Source organism: Leopardus geoffroyi, chromosome A3 (assembly GCF_018350155.1).
Source record: "Leopardus geoffroyi isolate Oge1 chromosome A3, O.geoffroyi_Oge1_pat1.0, whole genome shotgun sequence".
NCBI lineage: Eukaryota > Metazoa > Chordata > Mammalia > Carnivora > Felidae > Leopardus > Leopardus geoffroyi.
The window spans coordinates 114526505-114553165 of NC_059336.1; the positions used below are offsets into that span (position 1 = coordinate 114526505).

The 26661-nt window shown below is 36.4% G+C and overlaps 1 protein-coding gene across 3 annotated transcripts in view; it reads left to right on the forward strand.

Moving 5' to 3' along the window:
• Positions 1 to 26661, forward strand: part of MEMO1 (mediator of cell motility 1) — a 119490-nt gene that overhangs the window by 59422 nt on the left and 33407 nt on the right. For 2 of the 3 annotated variants that reach the window (XM_045447237.1, XM_045447240.1), the window contains 3 exons: positions 12229 to 12297; positions 19504 to 19616; positions 21558 to 21669. In XM_045447237.1, coding sequence (XP_045303193.1) covers positions 12229 to 12297; positions 19504 to 19616; positions 21558 to 21669 — 294 coding nt within the window. The remainder of the gene's footprint in view (positions 1 to 12228; positions 12298 to 19503; positions 19617 to 21557; positions 21670 to 26661) is intronic. The other variant, XM_045447238.1, reaches the window with a different exon arrangement.

The window sequence follows — 26661 nt, forward strand, 5'->3', positions numbered from 1 at the left end:
TTGATTTTATACTGTAAGGGACAAACAGAGGTAGAGGTGGGAAGTAGATTTTAAAGTGTTTTGTAGATGGCACGAAAACAGACACATAGATCAATGAAATAGAATAGAAACCCCAGAACTAGACCCACAAAAGTATGACCAACTAACCTTTGACAAAGCAGGAAAGAATATCCAATGGAAAAAAGACAGTCTCTTTAACAAATGGTGCTGGGAGAGCTGGACAGCAACATGCAGAAGAATGAAACTAGACCACTTTCTTACACCATTCACAAAAATAAACTCAAAATGGATGAAGGACCTGAATGTGAGACAAGAAACCATCAAAACACTAGAGGAGAAAGCAGGAAAAGACCTCTCTGACTTCAGCCACAGCAATTTCTTACTTGACACATCCCCAAAGGCAAGGGAATTAAAAGCAAAAATGAACTATTAGGACCTCATGAAGATAAAAAGCTTCTGCACAGCAAAGGAAACAATCAACAAAACTAAAAGGCAACCAACGGAATGGGAAAAGATATTTGCAAATGACATATCAGACAAAGGGCTAGTATCCAAAATCTATAAAGAGCTCACCAAACTCCACACCCAAAAGCCAAATAATCCAGTGAAGAAATGGGCAGAAAACATGAATAGACACTTCTCTAAAGAAGACATCCAGATGGCCAACAGGCACATGAAAAGATGCTCAACATTGCTCCTCATCAGGGAAATACAAATCAAAACCACACTCAGATATCACCTCATGCCAGTCAGAGTGGCTAACATGAACAAATCAGGAGACTATAGATGCTGGAGAGGATGTGAAGAAACAGGAACTCTCTTGCACTGTTGGTGGGAATGCAAACTGGTGCAGCCACTCTGGAAAACAGTGTGAAGGTTCCTCAGAAAATTAAAAATAGACCTACCCTATGACCCAGCAGTAGCACTGTTAGGAATTTACCCAAGGGATACAGGAGTACTGATGCATAGGGGGACTTGTACCCCAATGTTTATAGCAGCACTCTCAACAATAGCCAAATTGTAGAAAAAGCCTAAATGTCCCATCAACTGATGAATGGATAAAGAAATTGTGGTTTACATACACAATGGAGTACTACATGGCAATGAGAAAGAATGAAACATGGCCCTTTGTAGCAACGTGGATGGAACTGGAGAGTGTGATGCTAAGTGAAATAAGCCATTCAGAGAAAGACAGATACCATACGTATGTTTTCACTCTTATGTGGGTCCTGAGAAACTTAACAGAAGTCCATGGGGGAGGGGAAGGAAAAAAAAAAAAAGAGGTTAGAGAGGGAGAGAGCCAAAGCATAAGAGACTCTTAAAAACTGAGAACAAACTGAGGGTTGATGGGAGGTGGGAGGGAAGGGAGGGTAGGTGATGGTCATTGAAGAGGGCATCTTTTGGGATGAGCAGTGGGTGTTGTATGGAAACCAATTTGACAATAAATTTCATATATTAAAAAAAATAAATAAAGTGTTTTGTAGAATCTAGGATTGTATTTTGACCATGTTAATGTTTTGAGATGCCTGTTAGGTGTCCGTAAGTGGAGATCTCAAATGGGCAGCTAAATATATTAATCTGGAGTACAGAGAAGAAGGGCCAAGGCTGTGTTGATACATATATCACACTTAAACTCTAAACAGCCTGTGGTTGTGTAGCAAGTAAAATACAGAGAAGAGGTTCAAAGACTTAAGTCCTTAGGCAAACTAATTTCATTTAGAGATCTGGATGAAGGTGAGCATTTGCAAAGGAGATACTGAAGGAAGACCAGTGGGGAAGGAGGAAAACCAGGGGCGAGTGGTGTCTGTAGCAGGCAAAAAAGGATGAAAAATGTGTCTGGGAGGAGAAAATGATCAGCAGTATCAAATTCTGTGCCAATAGGTCAAATAAGATGAGGGCTAAGAATTGATAATTGGATTTGGCAATATGGAGATCACTGGTGGCCTTGATACAAACGATTTCTGTGGAGTGGTAGGGATGAAAGCACGATCGCACTGGGTTCAAGAAAGAATTGGAGAGGGAAATGAGTGAGGATAGTTTTTTTTTGCTTTTTTTTAACAGGCTTTTCTATAAATCAAGGAAATGAGGAAATGGGAGTATGTTGTCAGGTGAGAATTTTTATTTAAGATGGGAGATATTAAAGTGTTTATGATATAGATGAAATGATCCAGTAGAGAAAGAAAAATTGATGCAGGGATGAGGGGGGGAAGTTTGCATAATTCTCGATTGGATAAGAATGGATTAATAATCATGTCTTTATAGTAACTCAAGACATAGGTTCTATTGTCATTCTAATTACTTTGCTGGTATTTAAGTATTTTATGCTACCTTCCTAGTTAAAACTTGTTCTAAATGTGGGAGCTGTGCTAAATGAACATACAATTAAGTTGAGGCTAGTTATTCCTGAAAGTGTAGCTAGACTTGTTTCCTTTTTATTATTAGCTTTAAGTTGAAATTGGCAATAGACTGGGAAATGAAATTTTTGAGTCTAAGTTACAAATATATTGATTTGGAAAACATTCCCAGGTTACCTTAGGTTTTAAAATGGATATTTGAAAATAGTTTTGGGTTTGGTGTGGATGTTTCTGTTATATAGTGACTTTGTAGTTATTTTTATGCATATATAATGCAATTTCCATTTTGTTAATATGAAAACTTTAAATATATTCAAGTTTATCTTATTATATGGCTTCCAGAAGTAATGACTTTCTTTTCCAGAAGTGTCTTTTTTTAAGTTTATTTGTTCATTTTTGAGAGAGAGAGAGAGAGAGATAAAGAGTGCAAGTGGGAGAGGGGCAAAGAGAAGGAGAGAGAGAATCCCAAGTAGACTCCTCATGGCCAGTGCAGAGTCCAGTGTGAGACTCGATCTCATGAACCGTGAGATCATGACCTGAGCTGAAATCAAGAGTTGGATGCTTAATTAACTGCATCACCCAGGCACCCAAAGTAGTTTTTGTTTTGTTTTGTTTTGTTTTTTTTTTTAGGTAGAAAAGCAGCAACAAATATTTTGTTGTTTATGTAGAGACACAAAATCATCTTTGTTAAGAACATGCTTATCTAGTAATTAGAAAACTTAAAATTTTTAGATCTCTAATTTTAAGTCTATTAAAAAAACATTCTTTTTTTTTTCTTAAGGTTTATTTTTAAGTATTCTCTACACCCAAAATGGGGCTAGAACTTACAACCCTGAGATTAAGAGTTGCATGCTCTACCGACTGAGCCAGCCAGGTGTCCCTAAAAAAAGTTATTTAACTTTTATAAAATTTAGCTCTCTGGGGCCAGCTTTTCTTAGATTTTGCCTTCATAGGCATACATTCTGTAAGGGGGGCCTTAGAAACAAACAAAACCCAACTCAGAACCTGAGTTTTAACAGATTACTTTTAACAGATTGGTCATTTGTATATTGATGTAGATTAAATAGAATGATGTTGTTGAAGAATAAATATTGACCCATAAACCAACTGTTGATCAATCTTAATGATTTTAATCTATATGACATATAGGCAGGCACAGTTGGAAGATTCAAAAGAATTTAATTTGATTTAAAAATATCCTTTGATTGAATTTAGGATTGCCTTACTTATCTTGAGGTGCAGGAAACAGTGTGTTGCCCAGAGATATATACTGAAATGATCTCATGGACTAGGAGTTCCAAAAGCCTTCCTACCATGACTGCAAGACACCTTGATGCCAAAATTGTTGTTTATCTTGCAGTACGCAGGAATATCTCAGGAACCCTTAGAATGGAGCTGTACAGTTATGCATCACTTAAGAAACCTCATATTGGAGGAGCACCTGGGTAGCTCAGTCGGTTAAGCTTCCAACTTCAGCTCAGGTCATGATCTTGCGGTTTTGTGCGTTCGAGCCCTGCGTCAGGCTCTGTGCGGACAGGTTGGAGCCTGGAGCCTGCTTCGGATTCTGTTTCTCCTTCTCTCTCTGCCCCTCCCCCATATGTGCTCTGTCTCTATCAAAAATAAATAAAAACGTAAAAAAAAAAATAAACCTCATGTTGGATAGAAAAATATAATCAGATAATTGGAGAGGTTACTTACACAAGTAAGGGGGCTTACTTACACGATTAAGCAGATACTGTGGATATTGAAGCACTCTTCATGTATTTAAACTAGAGTTTGATTTGTTACTAGTTAACCTAGTAGGAGTAGTATGGAGTAAAGGATACTTTCACTTTTCATTGTGCCCCCTTTTTTATTGTTTGACTTTTTTACACTGTGTGCATGTATTACTTTTAACACAAAAGTGAGTTTAATAATTTTAAAAAGCTGAGGAACATTTATATAGAAGACCAGTTTACATACCGTGAGGCATACCTGTTGAGTTCCACCAGTGTATCATGAGACAATGAATCTTCATAAATCATGTAGTTCGTTTAAGTTACTGGAGATGTATAAATTGTTTATTTCTAGTCCTTGTTTATTTTAAGTGGTAGGTTATTTATGGCAGTATCTCAGGTCCTGTATACTTTAGCGGTCAGACAATCTAGATGTGGAACATTGTGGTCGGTTTGTTCTTATTTGACTTGGATAATTTTAATACCTTTTATTAGTTCATAGTATTGTTTACTTAATACTTGTAAGATTCCATTTTTAAAAATAAAATATTCTGAATAATGACTTTCGAACCTGGACGTTTTTTGAGATATAATCATTTAAATAAAAAAAAAAATTTTTTTTGATGTTTATTTCTTTTTGAGAGAGAGAAAGAGCATGTTCATGCACAAGTGGGAGAGGGCGAGAGAGAGAGAGAGAGAGAGAGAGAGAGAGAGAGAATCCCAAACAGGACTCAAACTCATGATCTGTGAGATCATGACCTGAGCTGAAATCCGCTTAATTGACCTAGCCGCCCAGGTGCCCCTCATCTAATATTTTTTTATGAAGCAGGAATCTTGGGGACCTTTGAGCAATGCCTATGAGAGTAAAAGAATAAAAGACGAGGTGCAGCGAAGTAAAATGGAGAGTCGCAATGTGAGGCCGCTGCTTCTGGGAACTGTTTAGAACCAGTTGTTATGTTAATCCCATATGCTCCCAAGTGTTTTTAAATTTAGTTTCTGGCTTTCTAGATCTTAGCTTTAGTAGATCTTATTGACTTTTCTTATTGCTGCAGGAGATTATTTTATCTGGTCCAATCTTCTCATTCCATCTAGGGCAATCCTTTTATTTTGTATTTTTGCTGCTATTAAATAGAACTAGGCTACGAGAACCTGATTTTGTTGAGTCCAAGTGTATTTTTATTGTTCTCCATATCCTCTTTGATGAAAAGCCTCTCATAGAATATGTGGTAGGCTCTTGGCATTCACACTTTATGCTATTCACCTATAACCTTTGAAGGTCTCAGAATGAATAAGTGAAAGTCCGTGTCATGTAGTAATTTCTGATTTTCCTCACATAGGAATTTTAATTATACCCACACTGCAAGGCTGGGTGTGTGCGAAACTGAATGACCATGGAGAGTACCCTTGCATCCTCATTTGTTGCAGCTCTGTGGGGGATACAGAAATTCTAGAAGGTTAGGAGGTGAACTGGTGTGTAGGAACAAGGACAGAAGCCGAAGTACCCTGTGTTATAAGAAGGATCAGTTTTTAGAGACATGTTTTTAGTCTAATGAGAAATGATAGGTGTTACAGAATAAATTTGTGTTTGTCTTCATGAGGTTACAATGGGAACCAGAGTGATCTGGAAAAGCGAACAGGGATGACTTTGCATTAAGATTTTAAGAGCCTTGAAAGACTGATTGGAACATACTTTTATGATGTATATTCAAATATCTGTGGAGCTCACATTTTCTTTTTTTAAATTTTGAATGTTTATTAATTTTTGAGAGCACAAGCAGGGGAGGGGCAGAGAGGGAGGGAGACAGAGAATCCGAAGTGGGCTCCAGGCTGCCAGTGCAGAGCCTGACACCGGGCTTGAACCCATGTGAGACCATGATCTGAGCCAAAGTCAGCCACTTAACCGACTCAGCCACCCAGGCACCCTGTAGAGCTCACATTTTCATTGCTCTTCTGACTATAGGCACAAATGGAAAGCACCTTAGCTGTTCCCTTAGTAAAGCCTCTTTTATTGTGAATGACCCCTTAATGAAACCTTGCTTCCACATGTATGTGTAATCATGGATTCTATTAGAAAGAGAAGGGTGTAGGAGTAGAGGATCATTAATGAGATTTGATGATCGTTACCATGGCTCTCTTACTTACCATGTGTCTGGGCCAGGATAAAGGAAAGTACTAGAAATTCTTTTCTTTGGCTATGATCTTGGTCCTTTTATGAAGTAGAGTTTCTCAGGATATGGGTTAAGAGGGCTGGTACACTTAATGATTTTTTTCAAACACTCCGCAGTGTATTCTCTATTCAAGTTATTAAGATTCTTCCTCTCTTTTTACAACTGTTTTGTCTTCTAGCAGACTTTTAAGCCCTCAACTTGAAAATCTGAAATTATGAAGTCTGAGTTCTATAAAGCGTACTTACATCAGTTAATCATGTTTTCAGAACCACCCACCTTCCCTACAGTCTTATAGGATATATGGTATTCTTCCAGTTTTTAGGGTCGTTGATTTTCCTACACCATGAAAACATTTCCTTCTTCCTTAAAATATGTAAAGGTCTCTTACGGAGGTTAAGAATGGGTTCTGGAGCTCTACTGCCTACCCTTTAAGTCCTGATGTGGCCACTTACTTACTATTTGTGTGACTTAGAGTAACTATCTTAACCTTTCTGCTTTAATTTCTTCATCTGTAAAAGAAAAACAGTAATTCCTACCTCATAGGGTTGGTGTGAGGCTTCAGTGAATTGCTGTCTTGCCTTACGTGGATGAGTGACACATAGTAAGCTTTGAGTAAATGTTAGTTTATTATCATTATCGTAGTTACTCTCTTCCTTCTCCTCTTCCTCATTCCCCGATACCTCCTTAGTTACTAAGCTATGTCACTTTTTCTTTTTACAGTGTAGGTCATTCATATCTCATTTCCCACTGGCATTGAGACCTTTCTAGACCATGACATTACTACCACAGGCCAAATTTTTGAGAGAGAGTCATTTAACATTTCCTGTCTCTGATCTTATATTTTTCAGTTCTAGACTAGTAACAGTTTCGTATTGTCACTACACTGCTCCAGAATGTACAGCAGTTTTTCGGTAACTTGTTTTTTCAAGCCCAGACTCCTTTGTCTGTCTGTGCCTTCAAACTACTTCTTGTTCCACTCAGGCCAGTCTCCTATTTTCTCACCTACGTCATACACTTGGGGCATTTGCACATGTTCTTCCTTCAACTTTGATGCTCTTCCTTTGTGCCTTTACTTCTCTACTCTTACTATTATTTCTATCGTATCTGTACTTCAAGAGTCCCACGTTTCTAAGACAACTTTCTGGCTTTTAAGAACTGTGGTTGAGTAGGAACAGGATTGATGAAACTGGGAGAGATTCACACTGGAAAGACAGACTGAGAAATCGGAGTATGGAATGAAGGTCAGGGCCTTTAAATTGAAGAATGGCAAATAGGAATTAAAGTCTGAAAAGCTGATCTAAGATGTATCAATTTAAAGAATAAGGGTTGGGACGTGGAGGGATAGGATATGAGTGACAACTGAGAGCAATGCAGTATTGAAAATTTGAGATATTATTCTGGTTTGACACAGACCAGGACAGATGCTGGTGGATCAAATGGTTTTTAAGGTCCACCTGACTAGGGAAGATAACATATTTCTGAATTGACAAGGGGGAACCAGTAATGTTAAGATCAGGAACAGCTGTCAGGAATCTGAAGTAGTTTGTACTGGGGTGTTTGGCACTGGAGGATTGGGGACCGAATTGGAAACAATTGAGCCCCTGGTTAGGCTAGAATATCAAGATCAGCAAAACCGAATGTGCTGAGCCATAGAACAACTTACATTTCTTCTGGCTAACATTAGAACCGGGTTGTGGAGAATATTGCTATACTAAAGCAACTTGATAGGCTCTCTTGCCAGAAGTATACGGATAGAGTGACTACCATTAACCCAACCAATAAAACCTTTAGTGATTTCAGTGTGCTTAGTGTAGGTACCATATTACTTAACTCCTGATTAAGCACACTACTATCCTATATTGCTGTGATTGACTTATGTGAATCTCTTTTTCTCTATTCATAACTTAAGCTAGATCAGATGATGACCCTTTTTAAAACAGCTCTATTGTGGTAGGTTAACCAGCAGCTGCATATATTTAAAGTGTACAATTGGATACATTTGAGATATGTATACACCTATGAAACCATCACAGTGAAGATAATGAACATATTCATCATCCTCAAGTTTCCTTGTGCCCTTTTGTGATTCATCCCTTCTGTACCTCTCTGCCTCTCCTTTCCAGTCACATCCATTGACTTATTCTTTGTTGCTACAGATTAGTTTTTATTTTTTAGTGTAATGATACAGTATGAACTCTTTGTTGCATTCTCTATTTTTTTTTTTAACCATCTTTTTAAGTATAATTATTTCTGGGTGTATCAATATTTCCTTTCTGTTGCTGGAGAGTTTTCCATTATATGACTATATCTCCATTTTGTTTTTGTTTTTGTTTTTAATGTTTATTTATTTTTGAGAGAGAGAGAATGAGAGCAGGGTAGGGGCAGAAAGAGAAGGAGACACAGAATCTGAAGCAGGCTCCAGGCTCTGAACTGTTAGCACAGAGCCCAACATGGGGCTCAAACTCAAAAACCGCAAGATCATGACCTGAGCCAAAGTTGGATGCTTAACTGACTGAGCCACCCAGGCACCTCTATACTTCCATTTGTTTATCCATTCATCTTTTGAGGAATTAGGTTTCCAGTTTTTTACTGTTGCAAATAAAGCTGGGATGAGCATTTGTGCACAAATCTTTGTGGTAATAATGCTTTCATTTTTCTTGGGAGTGGAAAGCTGGGTCATATGGTAGGAGTATATTTAACTTTTTAAGAAATTGCCAAACTGTTTTCGAAAGTGGTTGTAACATTTTACATTTCCAGTATACATTTCCACTTTACATTTTGAGTATAGCTCAAATTTCACTTCTGCATCCTTAACATACTTGATATGGTCACGTTTTTTGGTTTCAGTTATTCTACTGGCTGTTTAGTGGTAGCTTTTTGTAGTTTTAATTTGCCTTTCCATAGTGACTGAATGACGTTGAGCATTCTTTTGTGTGCTTATTTGCCATCCTGGTATATTCACTAGATTCTATATACAATGACGGATCCATTCATCCATCAATGGACATTTGGGCCTTTCCGTACTTTGGCTATGGATGTGTCTCTTCGAAACAGCACACCTGTATCCCTTGTATAAATACCTAGTAGTGCAATTGCTGGATCATAGGGTAGCTCTCTTGTTAATTTTTTTGAGGAACCTCCATACTGTTTTCCAGAGTGGCTTCACCAGCTTGCATTGCCACCAACAATGCAAAAGAGATCCTCTTTCTCCGCATCCTCGCCAACATCTGTTGTTGACTGAGTTGTTAATGTTAGCCATTCTGACAGGTGTAAGGTGATATCTTATTGTGGTTTTGATTTGTATTTCCCTGGTGAAGAGTGATGTTGAGCATTTTTTCATGTGTTGATTGGCCATCTGGATGTCTTCCTTTGAGTAGTGTGTATTCATGTCTTTTGCCCATTTCTTCACTGGATTATTTGTTTTTTGGGTGTTGAGTTTGATAAGCTCTTTATAGATTTTGGATACTAATCCTTTATCTGATACATCATTTGCAAATATCTTCTCCCATTCTGTCGGTTGCCTTTGAGTTTTGCTGATTGTTTCCTTCACTGTGCAGAAGCTTTTTATTTTGATGAGGTCCCAATAGTTCATTTTTGCTTTTGTTTCCTTTGCCTCTGGAGACATGTTGAGTAAGAAGTTGCTGTGGCCAAGATCAAAGAGGTTTTTGCCTGCTTTCTCCTTGAGGATGTTGATGGCTTCCTGTCTTACATTGGGGTCTTTCATCCACATTGAGTTTATTTTTGTGTATGGTGTATAAAAGTAGTCCAGGTTCATTTTTCTGCGTGTTGCTGTCCAGTTTTCCCAGCACCACTTGCTGAAGAGACTGTCTTGATTCCATTGGATATTCTTTCCTGCTTTGTCAAAGATTAGTTGACCACACATTTGTGGGTCCATTTCTGGGTTTTCTGTTCTGTTCCATTGATCTGAGTGTCTGTTTTTTTGTGTCAGGGTCACAATCTCTTGGTTGGAGTTCGAGCCCTGAATTGGGCTCTGCGCAGACACTGCAGAGCCTGCTTGAGATTCTTTATTTCCCTCTCTCTTTGCCCCTCCCCTACTCTCTCTCCCTCTCTCTCAAAAATAAACATTAAAAAAAAAAAGTGTATGAAAGTATGGAAGGAAATATTCTTCCTAATATTTGAAAACTTATCTAATCAGCAGAGAAGTCATTCATGTCAGCCATGTGTTTTCATTGTTCCACACTTGTCAGTTGTAGCCATTGCTTAGCTATGGACATAAGAATTCAGTCCATCAATAGATGAATGGATAAAGAAGATGTGAGATACACACACACACACACACACACACACACACACACACACACACACAGAGGAATATTACTCAGCCATAAAAAAGAATGAGAGCTTGCCATTTGCAACAGCATAGATTGATTTAGAGGGTATCAAGTGAAGTAAGTCAGAGAAAGACAAATACAGTATTTCACTCCAATGTCAAATTTAAAAAATAAAACAAACAAAGGAATAAAGAGACAAACAAAAACCAACCTATTAAATACAGAGAACAAACTAGTAGTGGCCAGAGGGGAGGTCTGTGAGGTTGATGGGTGAAATAGGTAAAAAGGATTAAGAGTATATACTTCTTGATGAACACAGAGAAATGAATAGAATTGTTGAATCATATCTTATATACCTGAAATTAATATATTCCTGTATGTTATGTTATAAGAAACCATAGGAGACTCTTTTTTTTTTTTTTAAGGAGACTTTTTTTTTTTTTAATTTTACTTTTTATTTTTAAGATTCACACCCAAATTAGTTAGCATATAGTGCAACAATGATTTCAGGAGTAGATTCCTTAGTGCCTCTTACCCATTTAGCCCATCCCCTCTCCCACCACCCCTCCAGTAACCCTCAGTTTGTTCTCCATATTTATGAGTCTCTTCTGTTTTGTCCCCCTCCCTGTTTTTATATGATTTTTGTTTCCCTTCCCTTATGTTCATCTGTTTTGTCTCTTAAAGTCCTCATATGAGTGAAGTCATAGGATTTTTGTCTTTCTCTGACTAATTTCACTTAGCGTAATACCATCCAGTTCCATCCATGTAGTTGCAAATGGCAAGATTTCCTTCTTTTTGATTGCCAAGTAATGCTCCATTGTATACATATACCACATCTTCTTTATCCACTCATCCATCAATAGACATTTGGGCTCTTTCCATACTTTGGCTATAGTTGATAGTGCTGCTCTAAACATGGGGGGTGCACGTGTCCCTTCGAAACAGCACACCTGTGTCCCTTGGATAAATGCCTAGTAGTGCAATTGCTGGGTTGTAGGGTGGTTCTATTTTTAGTTTTTTGAGGAACCTCCATACTGTTTTCCAGAGTGGCTGCACCAGCTTGCATTCCCAAGGAGACTCTTAACTATAGAGAATAACAGGTTGCTGGAGGGGTGGTGGGTGGGGGCTGGGGTAAATGGGTGATGGTTGTTAAGGAGGGCACTTGTGATGAGCACTGGGTGTTGTATGTAAGTGATGAATCACTGAATTGTACTCCTGAAACCAATATTACACTATATGTTAATTACTAGAATTTCATAAAAATTTGAGAGAAAAGTTTAAAAAATAAAAAGAAATTTAAAAAAGATGAGTTATTATTATAGGATATTTGATTTATTTAGATTTGACTTGCTCTTGGTCTTACTACTATGTAATAGTCTGCTGATGGTATTGAAGAGGAATGTATAAATTCTATTAGTATTACATTAGCAACTTCAAGTAAGCCTTGAATATCTAAATTTAATTGTCCTGTAGACCAAAAATGTTACAAAAGACTTTTTAAAATTTAAAATTGGAACATAAAGCAATTATGTGTTTTCTGTTGTCTTCTAGAGTTTGCATCATTAGCTATATTGCTTTTATTTTTACACTCACTTCTGTTATGTTTACCATAGTTTTATTTCTTTCAAAAGGTTTTTTTGTTTCAGAACATCTTGATTTTGAATCTGATGATTAAATTTAAAAATATTTTGTTTTTTAGCCACGCAGGATATACGTACTGTGGGTCTTGTGCTGCTCATGCTTACAAACAAGTGGATCCATCCATTACGTAAGTAATACATGGTTTTGTTTAAATGGGAGAAGGTTGGGAATTATATCATAACTGCTCTGTCATGAAGTAATTTGCTTTTGCGTGCTTATTGTCATATACTCGATTTCATTAGGAATTTGACTTTTTATTTAATACCTTCTATAGATTATGAGAAGCTTTTGTATTGTTTTTCATTTATGAACATTTAGTCTTGACTTTTCCTTTTGTTGGTAAATGTTTAGTTGTGGAACTGTTAGAAGGTTAAATATTTTGGTTTTTAAAGTTTTCTTTCAAAACCCAGGAGATGAACATCTTTAAGAAGAATGCAGAGCACTTTGTTCTGTGTTAATCATTTTGTAATTAAAAATTATTTATTGTACTTGTGGTTAATGAAAGAAAATAATATTTCATTGACAAGATGAAGTAGCTGAATTATTTTAGAATCTGATAGTGAACTTAATATGGCGTTTGAAGCATGTTAGCTCTTAGTAATTTGGTGGGAGCTCTGAAATTAGCTTTAAAATTTTTTTCTGGCAAATTGAGACTTATAAAGTGATACACTATTCTCTAAAATAAGAAATTTGTGAAGTTTGAAAAGCTTCTGCTAGAAATAGTCACCCAAATTACTTAATTTACTGACTAGCATTTTATTTAAATAGTTAATTCACAAATGTGAACCAGTATCGGGCTCCAGTCTGTATGCTAGTTACAGACACTCTACACATAGGTAAAGTCAGTTATCTTCCATGTGTCAAATGTTGATTGCTAGGTTCGAGTTGTGCTAGTGGCGGTGGAGTGTAATGATTCCAAGGAAGTAACTCACAGCAGCCATGAGTTTAAAAAGGAAGCCTCACCCCACAGCCTACTCCTTTGCCTTTGAGCAATTTGTTCAAAAGAGATGCTCTTTTTTGTTCTTATGTAGTGTGCTCTGCTCATTGTATCATACCTTTGTTGGAAATTATTTTTAGTAAGTTTTTCATAATAAATAAAATAATGTTGCCAAATTGATGAAGTTTTGGTTAGCCTTCATTTATGTTTTGAGGAGTGTTTTAGCAAGTATTTAATACCTATTTAATGTACAATTTTAACTAATGTATTTCATATGTAAGAGCAAAAATAGATTGGAAAGATTTTCAGAAGCTTCCTTCATTTGATCCTGGGTCTGTAAATCAGTGATAATCAAACGTAGTTTATATGATAGCCTTTCCCAAACCTTTTTCTTTCTTTCTTTCTTTCTTTCTTTCTTTCTTTCTTTCTTTCTTTCTTTCTTTCTTTCATTTATTTATATATATATATATATATATATGTGTGTGTGTGTGTGTGTGTGTGTGTATTTATTTATTTAATGTTTTTTATTTACTTTTAAGACAGAGAGAGACAGAGCATGAGTGGGGATGGGGCACAGAGAGGGAGACAAGAATTTGAAGTAGGCTCCAGGCTCTGAGCTATGAGTACAGAGCCCGATGTGGGGCTCTAACTCAGGAACTGTGAGATCACGACCTGAACCGACGTTGGAGACCTGAGCCAATGTTGGACGCTTAACCAACTGAGCTACCCAAGCGCCCCTCCCAAACCTTTTTCTATTTGATAATGTTATGTAGAGAGATATAGAATCTATATTGGTAGAAGCAGAAAGCATGTATTAAATAAGTGGATAGAAAGTGAGAATGGGAAGAAAAAGAGAAAAAGGAAGAAAGCCAAGGACTAAGATGATGATGATAAAGTGAATGAGTAAAGAGAGGCAAATGATGCATGATGATGTGATCAGCCTATTTTTGTAATTAGTATATAATAATTGAATTTTGAATAAATCTAAAGGTCCTAATATTAAAAATAATTCACAGTCATAGCTGTATTCTCTTGAAGGTGGCTGTCCTTGAGATTGGCAGTGTTTCAAAGTTCTTTGAGAAAATAGAGAAAGAACATCCTTCTGGGAACTATGAAAAGTATAGAGAAGAAATAACAGTCCAAGAGAGATTAAATTCTATACCACTAGCTTCCATTCTTACCTTCCATACTAATTCATTCCCTACATGTCAACCACGATCATCTTTTGTACTATCTTGTACTTTGAATGGATCTTTTACCTTTGCATCATTTCATTAACATCTTACATAGAACATTTAGATGATATTTGTTTTTTTTTAATGTTTATTTTTGAGAAAGAAAGAGAGAGAGAGAGAGAGAGAGAGAGAGAGACAGATAGGGAGGGAATGCGAATGGGGGAGGGACAGAGAGAGAGGGACACAGAATCCGAAGCAGGCTTCAGGCTCTGAGCTGTCAGCCCAGAGCCCAACATGGGGCTTGAAGTCACAAACTGTGAGGTCCTGACAAGCCGAATTCGGTTGCTTAACGGACTGAATCACCCAGGCACCCCTAGAAGATATTTGTTAATTGAGTTATGCCAATCTTTTGAATGTTGACATTTCATTAGAAAGTGCCAAAAAAACACATTTGTTGATATTACCACAAATTTCATCAGAAATATCTTTAATTATTGGGAAGCTGTTAATTTCATAGTCGTAGAAGTTTTGCAGAAGTCTAATTTTCACTGGAAAACTTCAGGTATATCTTGGGTAATGTTTTCTTTGAAGTGGCAGGCCAGTTTTGTTCATTTTCTAGGAAATTTCTGCTAAGTACCTAAATTGGAATAGCCATAATTTGTCTACAGTCATTTTTTGAAGTAAAAATTGTGTTCCATGAAAAAAAGGTCTAGGTTTGGATTACACTCAAAAATCACACAAATGTTTTCCCTGAGACATAATTCTATATATATCAAAAGTGCTTTATGCATTTCAATCACTACAAATTTAAACATTTGTCATACAAAATATTTTTATAAAATTTTACTCAGAGTTCAAGATTTATTGGAAGTAAGTGATACTGGCCTTAAAAAAACAAGCAAAAAACCTTGGTGTGGGTGGAGGTAACGGATGTATGACTAGTAGTGCGTTCTGATTCCATTATCTTGGTCACAGTTCTGATGTGCCAATGGTTTAATTTACCCAGCCGCATTTTTGTACCATAAATGCAGATGGCAACATAGTGGGAAAGGCAGGTTCCTCATTATTACTAAAACGGTATTGATTTTGTGGACTTCTTGGAAGGGTCTTGAGGAATCTACAGTCCACAATTCAAGAAATTCTGTGATACCAGGATGATTGGATTTAGATTATGGGAAAGGTGTTGGGGAAGGCATTTGATTTTGGGGAAGGAAATGATTTTGAAACCAAGCAGAAGAAACAGTAGCATGTGTGAAGGCTTTCGCCTAGATGGAGTTGTTCCAGTCATCAAAGAACCGCAAGACCAGTATCATAGACTATTGTGATCAAGGGGTGGGGGTGGGGAAAGTAATGCAAGATGGGGCTACTTCACTGAGACTTTAGAACCCATTTTAAGGATTTTAGATCTTATCCTCCAATTATATGAAAAATCACTGAAAGACTTTAAAAATTTTTTTTAGCATTTATTTATTTTTGAGAGAGAGAGAGAGAGAGAACAAGTGGGGGAAGGGCAGAGAGAGAGGGAGGAAGAGAGAGAGAGAGAGAGAGAGCAGGGCAGGGGCAGAGAGAGAGGGAGACACAGAATCCGAAGCAGGCTCTAGGCTCTGAGCTGTCACGCAGAGCCTGATGCAGGGCTTGAACTCACGGACTGTGAGATCATGACCTGAGCTGAAGTCGGACACTTAACTGACTGAGCCACACAGGTGCCCCAAGACTTTTTCAGCAAGGGAGTGATAGGATCTGATTTATGTTTCAAAAGGAGTAAAGGAATTTAAAAAATGATGCATTTAAGTAAGTTCTTTCCCATAATTATCATTGCTGAGTCTTTTCCTATTACTAAAACTTTAATTAAAAACCTGAAATTCAGGATGTACTTAGATAGTAATTTGATTTTGATTTATATCTTTCAGAAAGCCTTTCAGTTAGGAAAAGAGAGCCAAAGGAATCTTCTTTGTGGCCACATGTCATTTAGTTCTTCAGTTAAAATATCTCCACTTGCCAGGAAACATCTTTAGAGAATTACTTGTATTCCATTATTTAGATTAAATTGTTGAATATTTATAAGGGCAGATACTAAGGTAACTTACATATTTGATGCATAGACTATAATTCTTGTAGTAAGTAATTCCACAAATGTGAATTCTCTGGAGGTATTATACATGAACTACATTCCTTTCTTTCTTTTTAAGTTTTATTTATTTATTTTGAAAGGGAGAGAGTGCAAGCAGGGGAGGGGCAGAGAGAGATAAAGAGAGAGAGAATCCCAAGAAGGACCCTCACTGTCAGTGCAGAGCCTGATGCAAGGCTCAATAACTTGAACCATGAGATCATGACCTGAGCTGAAACCAAGAGTGTGTTTAATTGCAAGAATTTTGAAATTAATTGAAGGAAGGGAAAGTGACGTTGCTTCCAATGCCTGTATTACTTATTTCTCTTCAAAATATTCCTGTGGCCTTGGTGTTTATGGATCTAGCAATCTAGCAAAAAGAAAGAAAATAGTGTTTTTTATTTACATTATTAATTTGGTTGGCATGTAGCCAACAAAGAGACCCATTTTGAGATTATGCACTTTTTTTTCCTTCTTTTCATTGTCATGTAGCCTTTTTTAATTTTGGGGTTCATCACTTAATAAGGGTTTTATATTGATGTGACCTAAACTTTTTTTCTGTGTTGCATATGAGTGAGTTTCTGCCAAACTAGAAGGAGTCTGTTGGGTACACAACTGGCGAATTCAGATGAGTGGGAACTCTTCCCTGTAGGTGTTACCATTTCATCCAGGTTGGGTCTGGCAAAAAAGGTGAACAAGGTAAATAAATAGTCAGGTACCAGAGGAGGCAATTAGACTTTACATGCTGACCTCTGATGTTTATTTCTGGAGTAGTGCTCCTATTTTGGTCACTGTTAGAACCTTGCTACACTTACCTAGAAACGTATCTATGTCTTGAGTTTAAATTGGTGTTTTAAAAGTCATCTCATATTTTAATTATATATGATGGATTTCCTAGAAGTGTTCTGATTTTAAATATTCTATTCTTCTGTCTTTTCATAGAAATGCATTCCTCAGTCATAAAAATGCCTTCTTTTTCATACTTGATTCTTGGTTCATGTAATAGCCATCCTTAGGCAAGTCACCTGAGCACTCAGAGTTACCATTGTCTGTTTCCCACATTAGACTTTAATTTTAAAAACTGTGGTGATATTTATGTACTGTTAAGATAAGAGGACATACTGGTAGCTCTTTTCATTTAGGATTGTAATTTGATTTGATCTTTGGTGTGTGTGTGTATGTGTGTGTAAATGGTTGTTGATTTGCTCATAGAGATGATGACAAGAAGTGAGTATTAGTAGTGTAAGAAGAGGGGGAGGAAAGGAGATTATGATTTTAACTAGAAATGGCCTGTGGTTCAGGTCTTATGGTTTTCTGTATATGACATCTTGAGGAAGTTTTGGGACTCTAAACTGAGAATTGCTGTTTCCTTATCCACAGCATTCTTACCGTCCCCTCCCGCAGCCATAGCATGTAACATATAGCAGACAATAGGTTGTCTTAGCTGTAATTGAATTTTATGAAAATAAGTATATTGCCTAAGTACATTCCTTGACTTGCAAGTTTTTTTTTCCATTCTTTTTTTTTTTTTTTAGTTTTTTTTTGATGTTTTATTTTTAAGAGAGAGAGAGAGAAAATGAATGAGCGGGGGAGGGGCAGAGAGAGAGGGAGACAAAGAATCTGAAGCAGGCTTCAGGCTCTGAGTTGTCAGCACACAGCCCCATGTGGGGGTCTAACTCATGAACTGCCAGATCATGACCTGAGCCAAAGTCAGACGCTTAACCATCTGAGCCACCCAGGTGCCCCTACTTGCAAATTTTTGATATGAAAAAACTAGGTCATGTCTCAGTCTTTGTCCATTAATTGAGCAATGAGTAGTAATTAATTTTTTCTAGGTACATAGCTTATCATATAACCCCTTCTTTCTCATAGGTTTGGTTTCTCGAGTCTAAAAGTTTGTGTGTATGTGTGGTGGGGGGAAGTTTCGTTCATATGAATCTGGGAAAACAGAGAAAATGGATAGTTTTAGAATTTAGATTGTAGGGATGTTTGAGGTAAAATGAGGGGAAGTTAATTTTACTCTTGATGTCAAGATAAAGGGATTACAAAGATTTAAGCTATAGTTTAACCCAGTTCTTTTCTTTAGCTATAGTGCAAATAACACATAATCAAATTTCTTTGTTTTTGAGAATGACTTCTACTTGAATGGGAACAGAGAAAGCTTATTATACAGAATTTTTCTCAACAAGATTCCTTTTTTCTCTGCTATGGTAGAAATGTGGAAATAACTTTATCAGAATGGTTCTTTGTAGTGATATTTTGTATGGAGTTTTATAAATTATGCTATTATGTATTTCTATTAAAATTGTGGCAGATCTTCGGAGGCAAGGTTAGAATGTGTTAGAATTTTAAGATTTTATTTAATAGCTGAAATGTTTAAATTCAGTTAATATAGCTACTGACAACCTTCTGTATCTTAGGCATTGTGAATACAGAAATGATTTTAAGCATATCAGTTGCTTTACTGTAGATAAGTAAATCAATAACTAGTATGCGTAGGTGTTGAAAATGGTTCCTTTAAAGGCCTTCCAACAAAAAGACAAAGATAAGGAATTGAATTTAATTAACTGAGAAGCAAATCATTAGTGGGCATATTAGTTTGCTAGGGATGCCGTAATAAAATACCATGAAGTAGGTGACTGAAAACAACAGAAATTTATTTTCTCACAGTTCGGAGGCTGGAAGTCCAAGATGAAGGTGCTGGTAGAGTTGGTTTCTCCTGAAGCCTGTCTCGTTGGCCTGCAGATGGCTGTCTTCTTGATGCCTCTTCACATGGTCACCTCTCTGTGCATGTGCACCCCTGGCATCTCTTCCCCTTCTTATAAGGATACCAGTCACTGGATTCAGTCCTTACACGAACAGCCTCATTTTAACTTAATGATGTGTTAAATACCTTAGCTCCTAATATGGTTATGTTCTGAGGTACTGGGATGGAACTTCACCGTAAATTTTAGGGGTGCATAATTTAGCTCATAACAGTAGGTAATGAAATCAGTCAAGAAGGAAAATGGTACCACATGTGATTTTTAAAAATTACTTGTTTTTTTCCCTTTCGTTTAATAAGGTTTGTGTAGAAGTGCAATTGTTCTGTGCTTTTTGTTGTGTATCTCCTAGCCGGAGAATTTTCATCCTTGGGCCTTCTCATCATGTGCCCCTCTCTCGATGTGCACTTTCCAGTGTGGATATATATAGGACACCTCTGTATGACCTTCGTATTGACCAAAAGAGTAAGTATATAGAAATCTTATAGCTTTTAAACAGCTAAAGAGTTTTTAAAATAAGAATTGTAAGTTAATTTAAAAAATTGAAAATGCGAATATTGTAAGTATTCTCTCAGTTTTAAAGATAAAATTGATTGCAACTTATCTGCAAACAGCAAAAACAAAGAAAGGATATCTTCTGTATGCCTAAAAGATGACTAGACTTTTTTTGCCAGCCACAAAAATCTCTGTCAGGTCCACTAGTCTCCAGACTGTTAGTGGTTACATCTGTATTGAGGGAAGTACCATGTACTCACTATACCACGAGACAAGAAGTTAGTATGCACCGTAACTTGATGAAAGATCCTGGACATGTTAGTCTGCCTCTGTGTTATTACTTGCCTCATTGTAAATAGATTATGGCGATAATGCCTTTATTTCCTCTCAAATAATTTTTATGGGGGAAAAGAAATAAGATGGTACTTGTGAAACTCTGAAACAAAAGCTGAAATAAATCTCAAGTGTATTTTATTTTTAAAACATGCCTGTTACTTTGATTAATTTTTTCCATAGGATTTTAGAAATCACATCTTTATTTAGTTGTATCTCACTTTATCCATTGAATGTATAAATTAAAACCTTTGACTTTATAATAGTATTTTTGGAGGAGGGGGGAGCATAATTTTAAAAATATAGAACAGTACAGAGAATAGTGCAACAAATATTCTTGTACTTACCATCCACAATTGACTCAGAATTTTTCCCTTATCTGAATTCCGTTTACTTTCCCAAAGACCATCTTCATGAACTTGCTGTGTATTCTTCCAGGGCATCAAATTACATTTTAAGTATGTTGTGTGCTTATTGTTTCTAGAAATTTTGGAACACATTCTTCTGTAGAATGAAAGAAGCCATTTGCAAAATAGATAATCAGCTCGTTTTCCTATTTTTAGGCCTAATTTTTCATAGTTTGGGGTTTTCATTACCATGGAGTATTAGTAATTTGTTGTTAGAATAATTTTTACTAATGAAGCTGGAGTATAACTAGCCTTATTACTCTCTGTGATGCTCTTAGGGGACACACTTTATTTTTAATACCTTGGGGCATTCAGAAAATTTTGGTTTTAGATAGCATCCTAATGAGGGAATGGATGATTTTTAATAAGGTATAGTTTTGCAAAAGAAAAAAAAAAAAAAAGAGTTATACTATCATTTGCGTCTTTCTCTGATATTGGTAAACCCATTTATAAAAATGTTGGTTCTCTTCTATGATAAAACTATTCTTACTCATTTTACATATTAAATTTCATCTTTTTTTTTGATACAATATCTAGTTTTAAGTTTGATTTATCAGAAGGGTCTGAATTACTAGATCATTTTAAGATTATTTATGGCATGGTACTCTGGTGAATTTATGTTCTTGGCTGCCCCAGAGGCCTAATTTTTAATTTTGAGGAATATAGCATGCTTCCTAGGAATTTTCTGTTCCCAGTGTGGCAGGCATCTGAGGTGGGAAATAATAATCCCATAGATTTTATTATAAAAGAAAACAAAACATAAAAACTGTATTATTAACCTCACAAGTAGGTAGATCAGTGGCTTTGCCATATTTTACTAGGAGTTCTAATCAACTATGTTCTTGTTGGCATGTGCTGATTAAAGTCAGGGAAAAGCTTAGACCCAGAGGTGATTTTAGATGTAATGAAAAGAACTGATGAAAATTTTGAATTACTATTTTAATATAACTGTGTAATATATGAAAGTGCTAAGTAGTCATTACATGTGTTATTGCTTTGGTATATAAAAAGCTACTTTTTTCTTCTTTTTTTAAGATAAAAATGAGGGAAATTATTATGTGGTACTTCTGTCTCTTGCCAAAGCAAGTAGTTTTTTGTTACTGAGTGGAGTCTCACAGAATAAGGATATACATTAATATATTTGTTTTACTATATTTTGAAATCTCTTTAGTTTACGGAGAACTATGGAAGACAGGAATGTTTGAACGCATGTCTCTGCAGACAGATGAAGACGAACACAGTATTGAAATGCATTTGCCTTATACAGCTAAAGCCATGGAAAGGTATACTGATTAATATAAGAAATCCCAGAGAAATCATAAATATTAATTTCTTTGGAATTATTTTCACTGGGTAAAATATTTAGGATAAGGAGATATAAAAAATTTTTTTTGTTGTTTGATGGGCGCCTGGCTGGCTCAGTTGGTAGAGCATGTGCCTCTTGATCTTGGAGTTGTGAGTCTGAGCCCCACACTGGGTGTAGAGATTACTTAAAAATAAAAAGTCCTAAAAAAGTTTTTTTTGTTCTTTGAAATGATATAAAAATTTGCGATAGATTTTCTTATTGTGGATTGAAGTTGGTTTTGACTAGTTTGCCTATAAAGGCTGACCATATGAATTGATAATGGTTGTTTTATTGGGTGATAATATTTTAAAAACCTGTGTGTGTGTGTGTGTGTGTGTGTGTGTGTGTGTGTGTGTGTGTGTGTGTATGTATTGATCTGCCTGTTATTTTATTCATTAGACATTTATCTCAGAATAACAGTTACGTTCTTTTATGCTGTAAGTAAGTAATCACACAATTTTAGATTTGGAAATTACATAGAAGGTCATTTATTTCCGTCTTAATGCAAAGTACATGAATATCTTTTAAAATATGTGTGACTGATTATTATTTGGGACTCCTAAAGGTCTTCCAGTGATAGGATGTACACAAAACTACTAAGTAGAATGAGGACAAGGACAGTATCTATTTTATTCTTCACTTGTATTCCAGTGCGTAGTGCAATGCCCATTACATAGTCATTAATGTATTTGTAAAAAGAAAAATTTTTTAAAGAGCTTTCTTTCTTCTTTTAGGGCAGTATTCAAATTAGAAAGTCTTCCTTTTGTAGGTCACATTTCTCTAATTTTTCAACTGTTTCCTTTATATGGACTTAATATTCTGTACATAGTTTCACTAGTTCTAAATATGGTGAGATTATTCCTTCTGGATCTTGTCCCTATATTCTCTTAGTAAAATACAGGGTATATCATATAGGTTTTCAGCAAATGTTTTTTGATTAAATGATCAATGTAGCCCGAGATCACATTAACATTATTCATGCTGATATGGCTTACATACTATTGGCTAATACACTTGTGGTCAGCTAAAACCCAAGTCTTTTTCATACAGTTAAATTGAATTATTTTCTCTCTTGTACTTTTGGGGTTTCCTTTCAACCCTCAGTTACTACTGTTTAATTGTTTCTTGTTGGTTTTAGTCTATTATGGCAGTCTTTTTGGATCATTTCCACTCTTAATTCTGTTATCAAAGTATTATTTAACTTCTCTCAGTCTTATATTATCCACATCTATACACAGTGATAACTATGATGAATTGTATATACCTGAAGAAGTTTCCAAAAATCAGTGTGATAATAAATTATAAAGAATATAATTTTAGGTTGTGTTTTACTACATTCTAATTCTTCAGAAATTGTTTAACCAATGTATGCTGTTTATTTCTCGGAATGCTAGTATAATCAGAACACTCCATTCTTCAGTTACATAGAATAAGAGAAAACTTTTATTATTTCCTGAAATGTTTGCATATTTTGTTATGAAAAAATATATTTTAGACTTGGTAAATTTCAACACACTAGAACCAGTACAATTAAAGCCAACAATATCCTTAAGGAAGTTTTAACAAAATAACATTTTTTGTTGTTATTTCAAAAGTAAAATGTGTAATATTGAAAATTTAGGAAAATAGAAACTTAAAATCAACAAAAATTCTTTTTAATAATTCCCCTTCTATTAAATGGTGTTAAATAACCACTATTAAATTATATCACTTCTCAAGAGACCTTCCCTCTCTCCCAGATTACATTTGCATCTCTGATACTGACTAGTACCTAGAAGGTACCTAGTGCTTTTCCTTTATAGCCTTTGGTGCACTCACTGTGTATATTAGTTATGTGTTACTGCACAAGATATTGCTCCAAAACTTAGAGGCTGAAAATCACAACTATTTTATTGCTCATAATTTTTAGGTCAAGAGTTTAGGCAGGGGACACCTTGCTCTGGTCCATGAAGAGTTGACTGAGGTAACCTGAATGGGGTTAGAGGATCCAAGATGGCCTTAGTGCTGGTTTTTAGTTGTTAATTGATCTCATTTGTTCTCTAGGTAGCTGGTTCATTCATCAACCAGGGCTTTTCTCTCTTCTTGGCTTCTGTCTAGAAGGATAGCCTGAATTTGTTTACATGGTGATTTTGGTAGCAAGAGAACAAAACCAAAAGTTTCTCAGCCTGTTAAGGGCTAGGTCTGAAACTACATGGCATTATTTTTATTCACAGTCTCTTTTTTAAAGCAGAACACAATGTCAGCCAAGATTTAAAGGAAGGAGAAATAAATAGATTCCGCCTCTTTTTTTTTTTTTAATTCTAGTTAGTTAATATATAGTATAATATTGGTTTCAGGATTAGAAATAGATGATCAATACTTTTCTTGATGAGAGAAGTAGCACGTGTATACAGGAATAGGAAGAATTGTTGGCAGCCATCTTTGCAGATGGATTACCACAGTTCTTCTGGTGGGCAATTCAGTGTTTCTCCAACATGCAGTATTCAGCCCTCTTAAGATGCCCAGAAATCTCATTCATTTATACCCTCAGGTTCACAGTCTGTTGCCTTATGATCTGCATGAGGTTAAGATGTGGATGAGGCTTTCTGGGTACAGCTCCTCTTGATTTGGATACCTGTGAACTAAGAAGACAAGTTTTACTCCATTCCCACCCTGCCATACACTCAGTATACAATTTTGAGACAGGAACACTTAATCACAATAGAGCCTCCTAGTGGAGAGTGAAAGAATGGCAGCCTCTGACCCAAAGCATTTCTGGAATCTGATCAGGGAACAGAGAATGTTCTTTGATTATGGCCTGTTTCTGGCTTCTGGTTGCAGCTTCGTAATTCCTTATTTTTCTCAGCTCTTAGCTTGCTCCTTTGGGCTCTTGGCTCTACTCACTGACTCATTTTTATTTCTCCATAAGAAATGGGCCTTGTTTACACCTAAGTAGCCATTTCAGTCGGCTTCATGTATGTGACAGTTTGAAAACCTAAAGGCCTCTCTCTTTTCATTTGGAACAGTGTTTGTTTTAGTCCAAACGGATAGAACTCCATTAAATACTGTGGGTTTTCTATTTATCAGTTTATAAGTGCATTCCATTAGACAAAAATTGCATCCACAGTTCTTTCAGTGACAGGACTCTTTCTGCTTTGGATCCCAAGTTAGGGTCCTGTAAGGTTCTCAGAAGCCCTTTTGCCTATCTAAGAGAGTATTTAAGCTTTACCTTACTAAGTCTTTCTGTTTTTGGGGCTCATTCAGTTAACTGTCCAACTCTTGATCTCAGCTCAGGTTCTGATCTCACAGTTTGTGAGATCTAGGCCTGCATTGGACACTGTGCTGACAGTGTGGAGCCTGCTTGGGATTCTCTCTTTCTCCTTCACTCTCTGCCCCTCTGCTGCTTACTCTCACTCTTTCTCAAAATAAGTAAACTTAAAAAAAGTCTTTTTGTGGTCTTAATAAAAGGTTTTACAGATGAATTTTTGATTTGATGATTGTGAGCCCATGATTTATTGGCAGCACTCCGAATTTGATCTTTGTCTTTATGTTGTTTCTTTGACAGTCTCTTGCTATCTGTAGAGGCTAGTGATGAGAAACAGCTATTTTCCAACTAGGCAACTCCTGCTTAGAAATCTTTCGTTTAAATTCTGCATGTTAACTCTTTAGCTCATGTTATTCTTCTTTTACCTTCTCACACTTGGCTATAGAGAAGCCAGTGACGCTTTGAATATTTTGCCTGGAAATCTTCTTAACTAGATCTACGCGTTCACTAGGTATATTTTTAATGTTCTAAGTTACTACTTGGAATTGTGTGTAATTATGCTAATTGTTCTGACAGTAAATAATACGGGCCCCTTTTCTCCTGGTCTTGCATAGCAGTTTCCTTACTGCTCTTCCAGTTTACTGTCTTCTTCTTGCCCTTTCGGATTCTGCCTGCCTCTGTGTCCTCAAAGCCAATGTTTTAGGTTTTCTGTTCCAGTAGTAACCTTTTTAAGCACCATTGTTCGTCTTACTTACCTATTGTATATAGCATAACAAATCACCTCAAAGTGCCTTTTTTTTTTTTTTTTTTTTTTTTTTTTTTTTGCCTATGACCCTGAACTAGAAATTTGGTCAGGGGTGAGTGCTGACAGCTCGTCTCTGTTTCATCTGCTGCCAGTTGAAGCAGGCTGATGTAGGCTGAAGGCTCTAAGATGCCTTCACTTGTTGTCTGGGGCTGTGATGCTGGTTGTCTGCTGAGGCAGCTTGGTTCTTGTCTTCGTGATCTCCCATCTCCCATCTCCACCTGTTGTCACTTGCCCTTCAGGGCCTCTCTCTTCCCATGGTGTCCTCTTGCAGGATAGCCTTGGACTATTATGAAGTTCATGGCAGTTCAGGGCAGCAAGAAAGCAGGCTAGAATTGTTCAGGTCTTGTAATATCTAGGCTTGGAACTGGCACAGTGTCAGGCCATATTCTACTCATTCAAGCAAGTTTCAAGGCTAGGTTCAAGGGGAGGGAGAAAGAGACTCTACTTTTCATGGGAGGAGTGGCATGAGCATTCAGAAGTGGGAGGAATTTTCAGGGATATTACCTAAAGGCAGCCTACCATAGTACCACTGCAGTTAAATAGCTCTTTTGGTGATTACCTGTTTGTCGCCTATCCCTGGTAATTCCCCAATCTTCTCTGTGCCTGAGGGCAGCTTGTCTTCACCTTCCGGGCCCAGCTCGGTACCTGGTACACAAAAGGATTTCTGTAATTAATTGTTAAGTGAATTAAAAATGATCTTCCCATTTGCAATACTTTCATTAAATAGTTTTCCCAAAATGAGGTCAGATGTTGTTTTTTATTAGCAGCTTTTCATATCATGACCATATTTCCATGTCATTTTTACTCTTTTTGATTGAGTATACATAGACTTTGTAGTATATGTTTATGTAATAGTTTAATCAATTGACCATTTAATTTCC